Below are 13,810 nucleotides of genomic sequence, written 5' to 3'. Positions count from 1 at the left end.
TTGGGGAAAATTTAATATAAAAGTACGGTTCCCATCAGAGCAGAACTCAAAACCAGCATTTAAGCACATTCTATAATCACCTTTATTCTCATCCTCGGGAGGAAAACGTGTTTCATTAAGTATTAACTCAAAACATTTTATTATGTCTGGTCTCCATAAAAAAAAATTGTATTTTCATCAGAGTATTGTTAAAAATTCCAGAGTTTAGAATTCGAAAGAGATGTAAAATAATGCATTTTTATGATTTCTGGTTTGTCCTTCAATCACTTCATTTAATGATTTTAGCAAAAAAAAATGTTTTATTTTCTTGAAAAAAAAGGTGGTATACAGCTTTTTATGAATAGCTTTCAGTGCACCACCTACGAGTCTTCTTCTCTTTACTTTTTTATTTAAATTTTAATGACCCTGCTTTAGAATAAACCTAAATATAAAGGTATTAAAGTTAGCTTCAATTTTTGATCGTTGCAATCAAGAAATCATATGCTTATTTTATTTCATACATTTTAATGCGAATCAAGCTTGTAGACTATTTCTGACTTTCAAAATTTAAAACACATTTTTTCATATTTTATTCATTTCTTTTCATATTGTATGTTTTATTCACTACTAATAATGATTTTTTTTTCAAACATTTTACACGTCGCTTGTTTTATATTGATTACTTATAACGTCGCTTTGCTGTGCATTAAAGTTAATTGTTTTTTATTTATTTATTAAACCAATCACGTTAAATTAGGTTTTCTCAACCTAATTTTTAAGTTTCTTCATTACAATCAGTAGAATTATCTTGTGGAAAAAAAAAAGGTTTTCTACAAATACCTTATTTAAAATCCCTCTATTACTTACAAAAAGTGAAGCTTTACTATTCACAGTATTATTGTATTTCTTTTATTGTACGCTAATAAGAAGCTCGGAAATATTCATTCATTCATTCATTCATTCATTCAATCAATCCATCCATCCATCCATCCATCCTTTTTTTTTTTTTTTTTTTTTTTTTTTTGTACTTGAGTTTTATCTAAATTTTTGACAAGTAATCTTGTAGTCATTTGTGACAAGAAAGTTTCTAATCACGATGTTCTATCAAACATGGTTTTTATGAAATTTTCATATGATTATATTTTATCGCTCACAAAACAATATAACTAGTTACATTAACATTAGATAATTGACAAAAAGTAAAAACTTTGTTATTTTTGAACTTTTGTATATTTTAATGCCGAACAGACTTCTTTTAATATAAGATAATTACTTATGTAATATAAAATCGCGATTCACACAGCGAGAAATTCAGCCCTTTTCCGCAATTACTCGAGACTAATGATAGATATGTGCACCTCTGATTATCCTTCTCCAGGTTTGAGATACCACACTCACCTGCTCCTAAATACATAAATATTTATATATCATTTCACTTTCTTAAAATATTATGCCACATTAAGTTATTTTTGCTTTTGGTTGAAGAAAAAAAAATCGGGAAACCTGCAGTCAGTCAATATGCAGCGTGTAAAAATAACTTGTAGCCAACACGTTAAAGCGAAATTCAAAGAGTCCAGAGGTATCAGTTGTGTCGTGTGTTGAGTGCCAACATGGAGATAAAACTCCCGATTGTTCTCAGTTTTCGAGTCCTCCTCTTTCAAAATGCTCCTCTCTAAATACATCTTTTTACTTTCCACTCTCCGGGTATTTACACGAACATGAACAACTCTCAGTTTCTCGGAGGATATTAACTAAAAATATGGTGAGTTCCAATTTATATTATCTGTATAGCAACGTCATAAAATGCAAATTTTGTAACGTTTTATTTCCAAATGTAGGACTTAAATTTAATTGGTAGGGTTACACTTTTATGTAAAAAAAATCTCGCCTCCTAGTTGGAAGCGAGTTTCTTTAAAATTCCTCAAAACCGGGATCATTTAAAAATAAAAAATATTTGTTTGCACAGAAAGAAAGATGAGTCAATTTAATATATAATAGTCCCATTATGTTCAGCCCTTTGGAAACCATTATGTTCAGCCCCCTCCCTTGGCACCTTTGAAAGAGCATCGTAGTTCTAGCATAACATTCTGGTATATCCCACATGAATATATAATTGTTAAATTATTTTGAGCCCTTGTACTCTGTTGACCCCTCTGGTGGATATCATAATTTTAATATAACACTTGAATGTCTCCTCCATTGATAAATCGTGAATTTATGCTTAACTTTTTGTGCTCCGTTGATCCTTCTAAGGGGTTATTTCAAGCTAGTATAACACTCGAACTTCTCCTCCATTGACAAATGTTAATTTGTGTTTAACCCCTTGTGCTTCGTTGAACATTCTGAGGGAGATTTCAATCTAGTTTAACACTCGAATGTCTTCTCCATTGGTAAATCCTTATTTTATGCTTAACCCTTTGTGCTCCATTGACCCCTTTGAGGGGAGATAGCATTCTTGCATAACATTCGAATGTCCTCTTTGATACTCTTTTTGTGCCATAGTGCTTGATCCGAATTGGCCCTCCAGGGATCTTTAACATGTTGAACACAACATCTCAAAAATCCACTGACTGAACTCTTGGATCGCGGACTGCGGAACCGAGCGCAATGGGTTAATCACGCACTTTCTAAACATTGAATTATTTTTATGTCACTCATAGATGACGATCTGAATAATAGTGTAATATTATCAAAATTCTGGTTTTTTCGTGCTACAATTATGCATATAAAATTATTTAAAACTACAAAAATGGATGGGGTACAAAGAAACATAAGTAGTACAAAGGAATTTCTGAAACTTTAGATGAAAAATTTTAAAATATATATTTTAACTAGATTTCCCCCCAAAAAAGAACAAAACGAAAAAAAAATTGACAATTGAGGCAGTGAGAAACAGAGAGATGTATGAGGATATTTTCAAGTTTTGAGTAAAACTAATTGAAAGTCCAGTCCTAGTTAGGCTTTCAATGAAACGTTTTACTAAATCATGCTGTATAGCAGCGCCTACTATGGCTATTAGTACTATCTCTTGCCCCAAAACAGAGGAGTGGTTCACCTATCATTTGTACTGGTGGTCTCCATATTTTTAATTTTCTTATTTGCATCCCCTTTTGCTTCTCACTGCCTCAATTTATAAAAAAAAAACTAAGTTTAGCCAAAAAGTATTGTTTAAAAGTGTATTTTCCAAATTTAAAAAAATCTGATGGATATATATTTTTTTAAGCAATAAATAAATACCTTTGGGCCTAGGAATAACAGGAAGTATCCAACGTTGTTCATTTATGCTAAACAACCTTGGATATTTCCTGTTATTATATAAGTTTTGTTCCTAACGGCATCATGTAGGCAAAATACTGAATTAACACAACTAATCCTTTTTCTAAAGTTACATTTAATAGATTTTTATGTGCTAAGTTTCTTGGATTAACTCTTAAATAACTAAATTAGTCTCTTTCAGACCAATACTCGGATCAATATGTAAAACTTCTTTGAGCAAAATCACCAACTTTCTTATGTTGACTGCTATTTTTTTTTTTAAATCCTCGCTTATGTCTATTCCTTCAATCTATGAAAGCGATCAGCAGTCATATACCTACAAGCACTTACAGCAAAGGCACTATGCCAGACGATAACTTTGAGAGAAAATCAAGAACTTTCAAGTAGCTCCGGTTATCTCTCAATTAGATAAAGCTTTTTATTATATTATACTCCCCCCCCCCCCACTAGCGTTTTATCTACAACTGATCAGCAATGAGTTCTTAACTCAATACATTTTTGTTTAGTATTTTAGCCTAACATTTACTCAGTCTTAGAGAAATTTGATAACGTTTCAATCAACATAAAGCTAAAACGCTCATAATTAACTGCCCTTAAATAATACTGGTTTTTCATTTCAAAAATCTCCTACGTTTTATACTCAACATGTGGTACCAAATCTTGTAGTATCTGTTTAGAGCACTGGCGCATTTACAGTTCCTATTTAGAGTTAGGGTTAACAAGCCATACCTATAAAATGCCATATCAAGATCGATAACATGTGTAAAATATAAAGATTCTGGGGAATCGACTCCCAACTCTTTCCCTCTCTGCGTCCCTGGTTTGGAAAAAAAATGCCGGCTTGCTTCGTAATACTTACATGCATAAAAATAAATTACAGTAGTTCCGTAATCGATAACGGCCTTATCCTTGATAAAATAACGATGAATAATTTAATATTAATATAGTAGATTCCGAATACTTTCCATTAGAGGTGCGACATCGATGGCAAAACATTGATGTTTCAAAACATCAATGCTAGAAATTAAAACATCGATGGTATTGATACATCGATCAAAAAACATCGATGTTTTTATCAATGTATAATATACATTTTTGAATATACTACACTAATTTAAGCGATACAAAAGAATACGTACATGACGAATATATTGAAAATACTGAACCTCAAATCATGAATATAATTTAATAAGAATAATTTCGCAACATCTTGGTATTATAGTAGGACAAAAATTGCTAATAAGACAAGCACTGATTAATACAAACTAGTTATAGTAATAAGGAAATATTTTCAAACTGAATGAAACTAAAAGTAAAAATACATCAAAAAAAAAATCTAAGAAAAAGTGTATCATATCACTTACTAACAGTTGAATGATGAGAAAAAGTTGTGCTATTTTTTTTTTAAATACAAAATTAATTCTAACAATTATTTTTAAAAGCAAGAAATATGTGTTGTGCTGTTAGTTAATAATTAAACACAAATTGTAAGTAATAGAGGGACGACTTGTTGGGGGAAATCGATAAGTAACCCCGAATATTGGTGTTGACAATTTGGCGAAAAAGAAGTTTGTTTACTTTGTCTCCCCAGAAGCGCATTTCTTTTTTCGCAGACTATACCACCAGTCGCAGAAACATCTCTTTCCGATGGAATAGAAGTTGCCATCACTATCAAATACTTTAAAGCAACTTTTACCAGCTCTGAAATTTTAAAATTATAATTTTCACCGTAGTAACGTTTAGGATTTTCCTTTAGTTTAAGAACTGGAGCCTTGAAATACACTGCAAGTTCTGGCACCAGACTACCAATGTCAAGTTCTTCCAATAGCTTTGACCTCTTCCTCACTCTCTAGTTAATCTTCTACTATCTTGTAGTGATCTTTTCAAAAATCATCCTCTACACAGAAAAATTGATCTTATAAAATGTTTGCAAAAAAAAATTTTTTTTTTTTTTTTTTTGGCTACTCTATAAGTAAACTTAATTACCTAGTGAGAAAATTGGAGCAAATTTTATGATGATTTTCAATTCAAATGCAAAAACATCAACATCGAAACCAAAACATAGATGATCCAAAAACATCAAAAGTAAAGCATAGATGTTTTAGCAAAAACATCCATGTTTCCAAAACATCGACATCGATGTCGCACCCCTACTTTCCATTTATGTTTTTTTTTTCTTTTAGTTTAAAGCAAAAACTTAGTGGTTTCTTTAGGAAAACGAAAATATTTTAATATAATTCAACATAGTTTTGGCATTGCCTTTGTAGCTTTTGTGCTTATTATAACTATTCGTTTTATAAATCATTTTTCTGTTTGCAGAATAGTTGTGTGCTCCTCGGTTCACACTTTAATAGCGCTTTTGCCTATCTGCTAGTCTTTACCTTCATATTCATATTAATAAAAATTATTATTATTATTTAATACTATTGGTATTATAATTATTGTAATTGCTCTAAAGTTTTTAACAACTACAATAATGATAGCAATGATTTCAAAAACAGTTTAACGACCCTAATATCACCTTCAGATTTATTGATTAAGTATCAGCGTTTTAACTGAAGTTCGATAGAGTTTCCTTAATTTATGTCATTATTTAGCACTTTTTTCTTTTGCGAGTATTACAAATATGCCTTTCCATTTCAGCGACTAGCGTTCCAAAACTCAAATGTCTTTCACATGTATATTAATTGCATAAAACGCTTTCATAATAGATAACTCGACGACTTGAACATTAGCACAAATAGCGCAAAGCACAGCATGAAAGTTTTTAAACCCTCCCCGAAATTATTTTCTGGTTACGGCCCTGATTTTGAAGTCTAAATTCAAGTTATGGTTGCGATAAAAGCCATTAGTAGAACAAGAAACCAAACGAGTAGGTTCCTATTGTGATTCGTGATTGCGAAAAACATTATTTGAATTCAAGTTCTCAATTTTTTTCTTTTTCTTTTTTGTTTAAATTTCAGCCGAGTATTTATTTACAAAAATAGTGCGAACCTATGTTCGATAGAGTAGACCAGAAGGGAGCATTTTTAAAGGACAAAACCTGCTTTAAAATAACATAATAACGATTTTCAGCCAACAGTTCTTTCATAAACTATGAGAGAAAAGGGGAAAATCGCCTTACAATCTAAGTAATTAAAATTGAATTGAAAAGAAGAAGACTTCGCGGTGCACATCCTAAACATTAGTATGCCGCATTGGCTAGTGCTAGACTGTAATATTGTTACAAATCCTGTAAATAGTAATTATTGTAGTAACGTAACCTGTAAATAGTTTCCCGTAATGAATATACAACCCCTTTTCATATGGCTAAAGTATACGACCCCTATTTCCTTTTTGTTCATTGATAAAATTTGATAACGGTCTACTACTTTACAGAAGCGTGTGGAATATTTGAGAAATTTCTTTTCGGTGTCTATATAAGCCGTTAGCGATGGATAAACAGGAGAGTTTCGATTCAGATTTCGAACTGAGAGTGTGTATTAGCTCTGTTTATAGCGAGGCATTTCGCTGTGTTGTTTTCGTATTTGGAAGTAAATACGTGTGTAAACGTTGAGTTTACGGTGTTGTGTGATAATTGCTTAACTGCTGATGAATAATTTAACAGTTGTTGACGACCTTTCCTGTACATAGTGTAAATAAATTTCCTGTGTTTTTATCAAGAACTGTGTTTTCATTTCAAGAAAGTGGAAGTCGCACCGAATCCGTTACAATTTGGCGCCCAACGTGGGGCTTCTTCTGGACTTTCTTGGAGTAAGTGTGACTTTGGACATTTTTTTTCATAAAGACTTTTTAAATTTGGACTTTGTTTTTATGGTGATTACTCGCGCAATGGATGAACAATTAAAACAACTTCTTGACGCAATCACCTCTGTAAAAAGTGATTTGACTGCAAGTTTTACTGCAAATCAAGAACAATTAAAAAATGATATGGCGGCTAATCAAAACCAATTGAAAAGTGATTTAACGGTGCTGAAAAATGACCTAGTTTCTAACCAAGAGGAAATTAAAAACGATCTTACTTCGGTAAAGACTGTGATGGAAAATAAATTTAATGAGAGCATGGAGTTGATGCTATTGAAGGAAAGTTTGAGGCAGTTGAAGGCCGATTCATCGCAGTGGAAAATAAAATCGAAGAGAAATTTGAAGAAAAATTAAGTTCCGTTGAAGGCCGATGCAATGCTGTAGAAAATAAACTGGAAGAAGAAGATAGAAAATTTGATCAATTTAAAGAAGACATCTTTAAAGACCTGGAAAGGAGATTGGCGACCGCGGAAAGCAGCTCTGTACAGTTTGGCGCTCCCACATCGGTTGCTCGACCGTCCATTAAACTTGCCACATTTGATGGGAAAACTTCGTGGCAGGTTTACAAAACTCAGTTCATGATAGTGGCGGAAGCGAACGGATGGGACTCTGCTACCAAGGCCTGCCATCTTGCAGCATCCCTGAGAGGTGACGCAGCGGACATTCTCCAGACCCTTCCGGACAGCCAGCGCCTGGATTTCGCCGCCCTCACATCTGCGTTGGAGCTTCGCTTCGGTGAGAAGTGCCAGAAAGATTTCAGCCGACTCCAGTTGAAGTCCCGTTTCCAGAAAACCGGGGAAACCCTGCAAGAGCTAGCGGCGGACGTCGAGAGACTGTCTCATCTTGCTTTTTGCGACTGTCCTGCGGATGTTCGAGACAACCTGGCACTCAACTACTACATCGACGGGGTTCGAGATCCGGAAATCCAGAAAGCTCTACGGATGGCGGATGTCAAAGACCTGAGTTCTGCTGTTGTGTATGCGATGAAGTTGGAGGCCGCCCAGTAAGCAACCCGCAAAGATCGCCATTCAGTCCGCGGCGTGAAAACTGATGAGTCTGATCCGGTTTCGTCACGCTTTGCTGAACTGGAAAAGCAAATAAAAGAAATTGCAGGAATCCTCAAAAGGACTTCGGCTCCCAAGTACCAAAATGGACAATCACTTAAGTGCTGGAAATGTGGCAGCGAGGGTCACTTACGAAGAAACTGTGAAGCTCGCCAAGAAACCAGAGGGAAGAGCACCTCTCCCTCCCAGGTAGAGGAAAACTAAGCCATGGCAATCTCGCGGGGCGGAGGTCACCAAATTGGAATGAGCCCCATCTTAAAGTTTTCCAGATTTCATCGACGAGTGGCGGCAGTAATGGACTGTTTGTTTACGCATACGTGAACGGGTTTCCCTGCGAACTGATTATTGACACTGGAGCCAATGTTACAATCATTAGAACAGATGTGGCATGTCAATTTGGACTCAACATTCTATGGACGCCGCCCTGTGTTACCCTCCAAACTGTGACAGGTGACAAGATTGAGATTGAAGGTAAAGTAAACTTAGAAATTGTGTTATGAAATGCCACTTACCATCATACGGCATTCGTTGCTGCTATCACAGACCCCTTCATTCTCGGATTGGACTTTTTAAAGAAGTATGACTTCAACCTCGACTTCAAGACTAACGAGCTGCACTCGACGAGAGAAGACATAGCAGTCTTTCCCGCAGAAAGTGATGTAAAATCCGCTCATCAAATAATTGCCCAAACAGATTTGTCAATTCCCTCAAGGTCAGAATCATTAATACCCGGCTCCATTGAAGAAAGCAATAGTTTTCGATTTGGACTCATTGAATCCCCCAACTTAAGCAATAACACAAAAGGAGTGCTGGTAGCATCTACGCTTATGGACCTTTCTAATGATGTAATTCCTGTAAGAGTCGCCAACGTGAGTGAAAGGCCAAGGAATATACGGAAAGGTGAAGTGTTAGCAACTTGTACTCCAGTAAACTGCATCATTAGAAGAATCAATTCCCCCGAAACTGTGTCTTCTGAGTCCTTGACATCGAAGTTAATTGGGAGTGCGCCATTATCGAAAGATCAAAGAACTGCTGCGGAACAATTGGTGGACGACTTCAAGCATCTGTTTTCATCTACATCGGAGGCTGCGGACGAATTTAACGCAGCATAGGATCTACACTGGAGAACACCCCCCTATTAAACAGCATCCAAGACGACTACCGTTCGCCAAGAAGGAAGAGGTTGAGACCCTCCTGAAAGAGATGAAGGAGAATGATGTAATCGAACCCTCATCCAGTTCTTGGGCCTCTCCCATCGTCTTGGTCCGAAAGAAAAATGGCTCCACCAGATTTTGTGTCGATTACCGGCGGCTGAATGAAATCACCAAGAAAGACAGTTACCCTCTTCCACGGATAGACGACACCTTGGACACTCTGTCCGGACACAAGTGGTTTTCGACCCTGGACTTGAAGAGCGGCTACTGGCAGGTTGAGATACACCCTGATGACCGAGAGAAGACAGCGTTTACATTAAAGTGATGCCCTTTGGCCTCTGCAATGCACCAGCTACGTTCGAGCGTCTTATGGAGACAGTATTCAGAGGACTTTCTTACGAATCCTGTCTGGTCTACTTAGACGATATCATCATCGTGGGACGCAGCTTCGAAGAACATCTGGCAAATCTTAGGAAGGTGCTGCAAAAGCTTAAGGAAGCCAATCTGAAGTTAAGCCCGTCCAAATGTAATTTGTTCCGCCGGGAAGTGAACTACCTTGGTCACATCATCTCTTCTTAGGGTGTACAAACCGATCCAGAGAAGGTATCTGCGGTCAAGGGTTGGAGTCGTCCCGAAAACATCCATCAGCTGCGAAGTTTCCTGTGGCTCTGCACGTACTACAGGAAGTTTGTGAAGGGTTTTTCCAACATTGCACGACCTTTGCATAAGCTGACGGAGAGCAAGCAAAAGTTTGAATGGTCCAAAGAATGCGAAGATGCATTTCTACGACTGAAGGAGGCTTTAACATCAACGCCTATCCTCGCCTATCCTCAGCCTGAACTGCCTCAGCCTCGCCTATCCTGAGCCGTTTCTAGAAACAATAACTACAATGAGTAGTGTCTTGTGTCAACTCGTGATTGCGAAAAAACATAATTTGAGTTCAAAGTTTCAGAATTCAAATTAGAATTAATTGGGAGAAGCGGGTCACAAGTTTTTAAATTTGTTTTTTATTTTTATTTTTTTTTGGGGGGGGGGGGAATCGCAAATTGCTTGAATTCTCACTTGACCCAAGTTGATGTTGCTCTGATTTTTCCGTTTGCCATGACGATTGTTGTTTTTAATAATTAATTAAGAGAAATCTTCTTCGTCATAGTTACTAATCTTCTACGGTTTGATTTTGTTCACATTTTACTCAGGGCATAACTCAAGCAGACTTTGCATTAAAAAAGGACTTTTTGTGTAAAATTGCGTTACTTCAAGAAAAAACATTAATATAGTTGAACTTCAACAGCAAAACTGCATCTAAATACGAAATGTCCAGATTACTAATTCCCATCATTTAAGATTGATAACAAATAAAAATAAAAACATTATACGCTGTAAACAATCTTTATGATAAGCGTACTGGTGGATATCGTTCAGAAAATCTTCATCTTTATTACCGTATTCTAATCAACATTTCTTTTTTACAGATATTCCTTGTATGACCTGTTCCAAAAAATCACCAGTCATAGTATGACCTGTGCAAATTGCCTGGTCATTCCCATTCGATTCCATTTGTAGAAACCGAAAACCCAACGAGTAGGGTTCCATCGCAGTTCGTGATTGCAATAATCATAATTGGAATTCAAGATGCAAAATTCAAATCAATGCTAGATGTTTTCATTTTATTCAAATAATAAACGGTAAACACTTCAAAATAACTTAGCATGAAAACTCAATTTTATTTTGTTCAAACACAAAACGATAACTGAACTACATTTGAATTAAAATTTTCAAGCACTTTATTATCAAACTTCGTCTGAAACGTACGCTAACTGAAAACTTAATCTGATTCTAGTGACTATATCTACAAGTGAAGGTATCGTAAAATGTTAGGTCCTTCAAATAAATGTTTTGATAAGCATAACATTGAACTTTTGTCTTCATTACTATACCAAATCTATGGACTGATAACTGAAGGATGGGATAAATCATTTCTATTTGTTTAAAGCACTAAGCACTTAACATAATCATCCCGAATATGTTTTTTTTTTCGAAGATAAACGCATTTAGAACAGGAATAGCAGGACAAAGTGCAAATGGTATGTAAAATATCTTAATACTTAGAAATACTTATTAATTGCTTCACTGCCTTTTTTCTTATTTATTTTGCTGATCATTTTAAATTTGAATTGAACGTTTAACAGATTTTTGTTATTTGGCAAAATTTTTACAATTTAGCGAAGCTTTTGTAGTTTGCCGTCGGTCCAAGATTTTTCAAAAATTCGTCACGACCATACTACAGTGGCTATGCCCGAGTTTCAAATTTCGCCAAAATCTTTCATAACCGAAATTATATCTCAGTCATAGTTCTAAAATGTTCTTCTATGATGTTCACTTTAATTTGGGCATAACCGATGATTGAGACACTATGACTGTCTCTATATTTCTCGTAATGAATGTTTCATACTTTTTACTTTTTACCATTTGTTATATAAAGAAAAAGTAGAAAAACCACCCGTCATGGTATGACGGGTGAAAATTGTTTCTACATTTCAAGGAAGCTATTACCTGTTAATTGATATTTTGTTAGTTGAAATTTTAACCCTAACACCAGTGGAATAACCCCTCCAGTAGATAGCGTTCATAGTTGACCATTTTTTCGTTTCTTCATTCCCCTGAAATAACATAGTCTAACCAGTAAAACAGTTAAGTGACCGGATCGAGTTCAGCCTTGTCACGATAAAGGCTTGCCCTGCATATTAAACATTACCAAAACATATTATCAAATTATCATGCCAAGGCGCGAGTTTCATTGTTGAACCACGCGGGTTACTCGATCATCGGCTATTATTTATATGAGGATGTTTTTCAAAAAAGGAAAACTTTCTGCTGATATGCTCTTGAATTTTTTTCATCTGCAAGTAAATACTTTTACTCTATTGCATTTGCCGACGATCAAGCCTTTTTGCGCATTTAGTTATTAGGCTCGCTATTGCCGCTTATTTCTGTCATCAGTATGTCTTGCAGGTTTGATTTCTTGAGTCTGAAGAGAGGTTTCAATTCCTCCTTCCCCCCCCCCCTGTGGTGAGCCCTTTTTTAGTATTTCTAATTACAGTTTAAGCTTCAATAAAAACTTACGGGAAGGTTGAAAAAACGTGCGCAAACCAGCGATGTGTAATATTAACTTATTATAACTCAATGTTGCAAATTGATAAAGTAAAATTAAACTCTTTGAAAGTTTCGATGGCGGTTTGTTTACATTTAACTATTTCCATCTGGCAACAAAATATTAGCTCAAATCCCGTGCTACATAAATTAGTGTTTTGTTAATATAGATTTGCTTCAAAAAAATTCATTAAAGTCTTGATATTTAATATTTAAGCATATTAATGATATTATCCTGAAATCACCAACAATGTATTTTTATTTCTTATCGTATTTTATACTCTTCGTCATCAATGGAACACGCGTTCGGAATGGAAAACTTGGTGTCAATCACAGGTGACTGATGTGGTCTGAAACTATTGTAGTAATTGTGCAGGCAAATGAAATGACACCTAACGCATTAATAGTTTATTTAAGTATTATGCAATGCATTTTTTAGTTCTTACAGCACATAAGTTGTTTAGCACAGAAAGTTATCAGAAATGCTTTGGTGACGAAATACAGTGGACACCGATTAATTGAATGAGTGGTTAATTGATTCAATCGCCTTATTGAATCAAATCATCAAAAACGGAACAAAATCCAGCTTTATTGAATTAGCCTTTTGTTGCTGTTGTTGTTTCTCATCCCTGAGATCCGCAGAGCTAGATCGGGTTCATGAATTCATTCACCCTGAGGAAGCCCAAGACCAGTAAAGGATCACCAGAGGGGATAAAATGTGGGCAGGAGAGGCCTATTCATATCGTCGCCTCATAGCAACAGTACGATATCTTAGTGTTATTTCTGGGATTATATATCTTACTGTTGCTCTGAGGCGACAGTGTGATCACTTAGCAAGAAGTTCGAACTGTTTAATACCATTGACAATAGTCATTGTTGATAAATGTCGACTAAACGTCGGGAGTGTATACTCCTGGTAGGGTCACCCAAGGCGTGAAGGCCACTCCATTATGCTTAGTTAAGGTCTGCAGGCATCAGAGCTAAATCAGTCTTCATCGACCGGTCTCCAGATCTCTGATCATTGAAGCTACCTTTTACAATAATACACCCAATTATAATACCCAATCACCAAAATAACTCTAAATATACCAAAGTATTTAGCATTATTTAGTATTATTATACCAAAATAACACTGCCTTTTGAAAAATACACCTAAAGCTTTACATGCTGCCTCGATTGTCGCACAGACTAAAAAGAATCGCGCTCTGGCTTAGGCAGAGGGCCTGGTTCGAAAGAATTAGCCTTTTTATTGAATCAACCACCTTTTGAAACAAAAGCTGTTAGGAACAAAAGTAATTCATATAAGCAGCGGCCACTGTGTTTGGTTCTTAATTGGATTCACTGTCAAGCCACACGATCGTCCAGTGAAAGTTGGACAGAAAG

The 13,810-nt window shown here is 35.5% G+C and overlaps 1 protein-coding gene across 1 annotated transcript in view; it reads left to right on the top strand.

Moving 5' to 3' along the window:
• Window positions 1-1,577: 1,577 nt before the first annotated feature.
• The window catches only part of LOC129225648 (calcium-binding protein E63-1-like), a 59,466-nt gene continuing 47,233 nt past the window's right edge, over window positions 1,578-13,810 (top strand). The window contains exon 1 of the mRNA XM_054860118.1: window positions 1,578-1,741. Within this exon, the coding sequence (XP_054716093.1) occupies window positions 1,739-1,741 (3 nt within the window). The 5' untranslated portion in view covers window positions 1,578-1,738. The remainder of the gene's footprint in view (window positions 1,742-13,810) is intronic.

This window comes from Uloborus diversus, chromosome 7 (assembly GCF_026930045.1).
Source record: "Uloborus diversus isolate 005 chromosome 7, Udiv.v.3.1, whole genome shotgun sequence".
NCBI classification, from domain to species: domain Eukaryota; kingdom Metazoa; phylum Arthropoda; class Arachnida; order Araneae; family Uloboridae; genus Uloborus; species Uloborus diversus.
The sequence above is the reverse complement of the archived record's forward strand: the minus strand, read 5'-3'. Positions and strand labels throughout refer to the sequence as shown.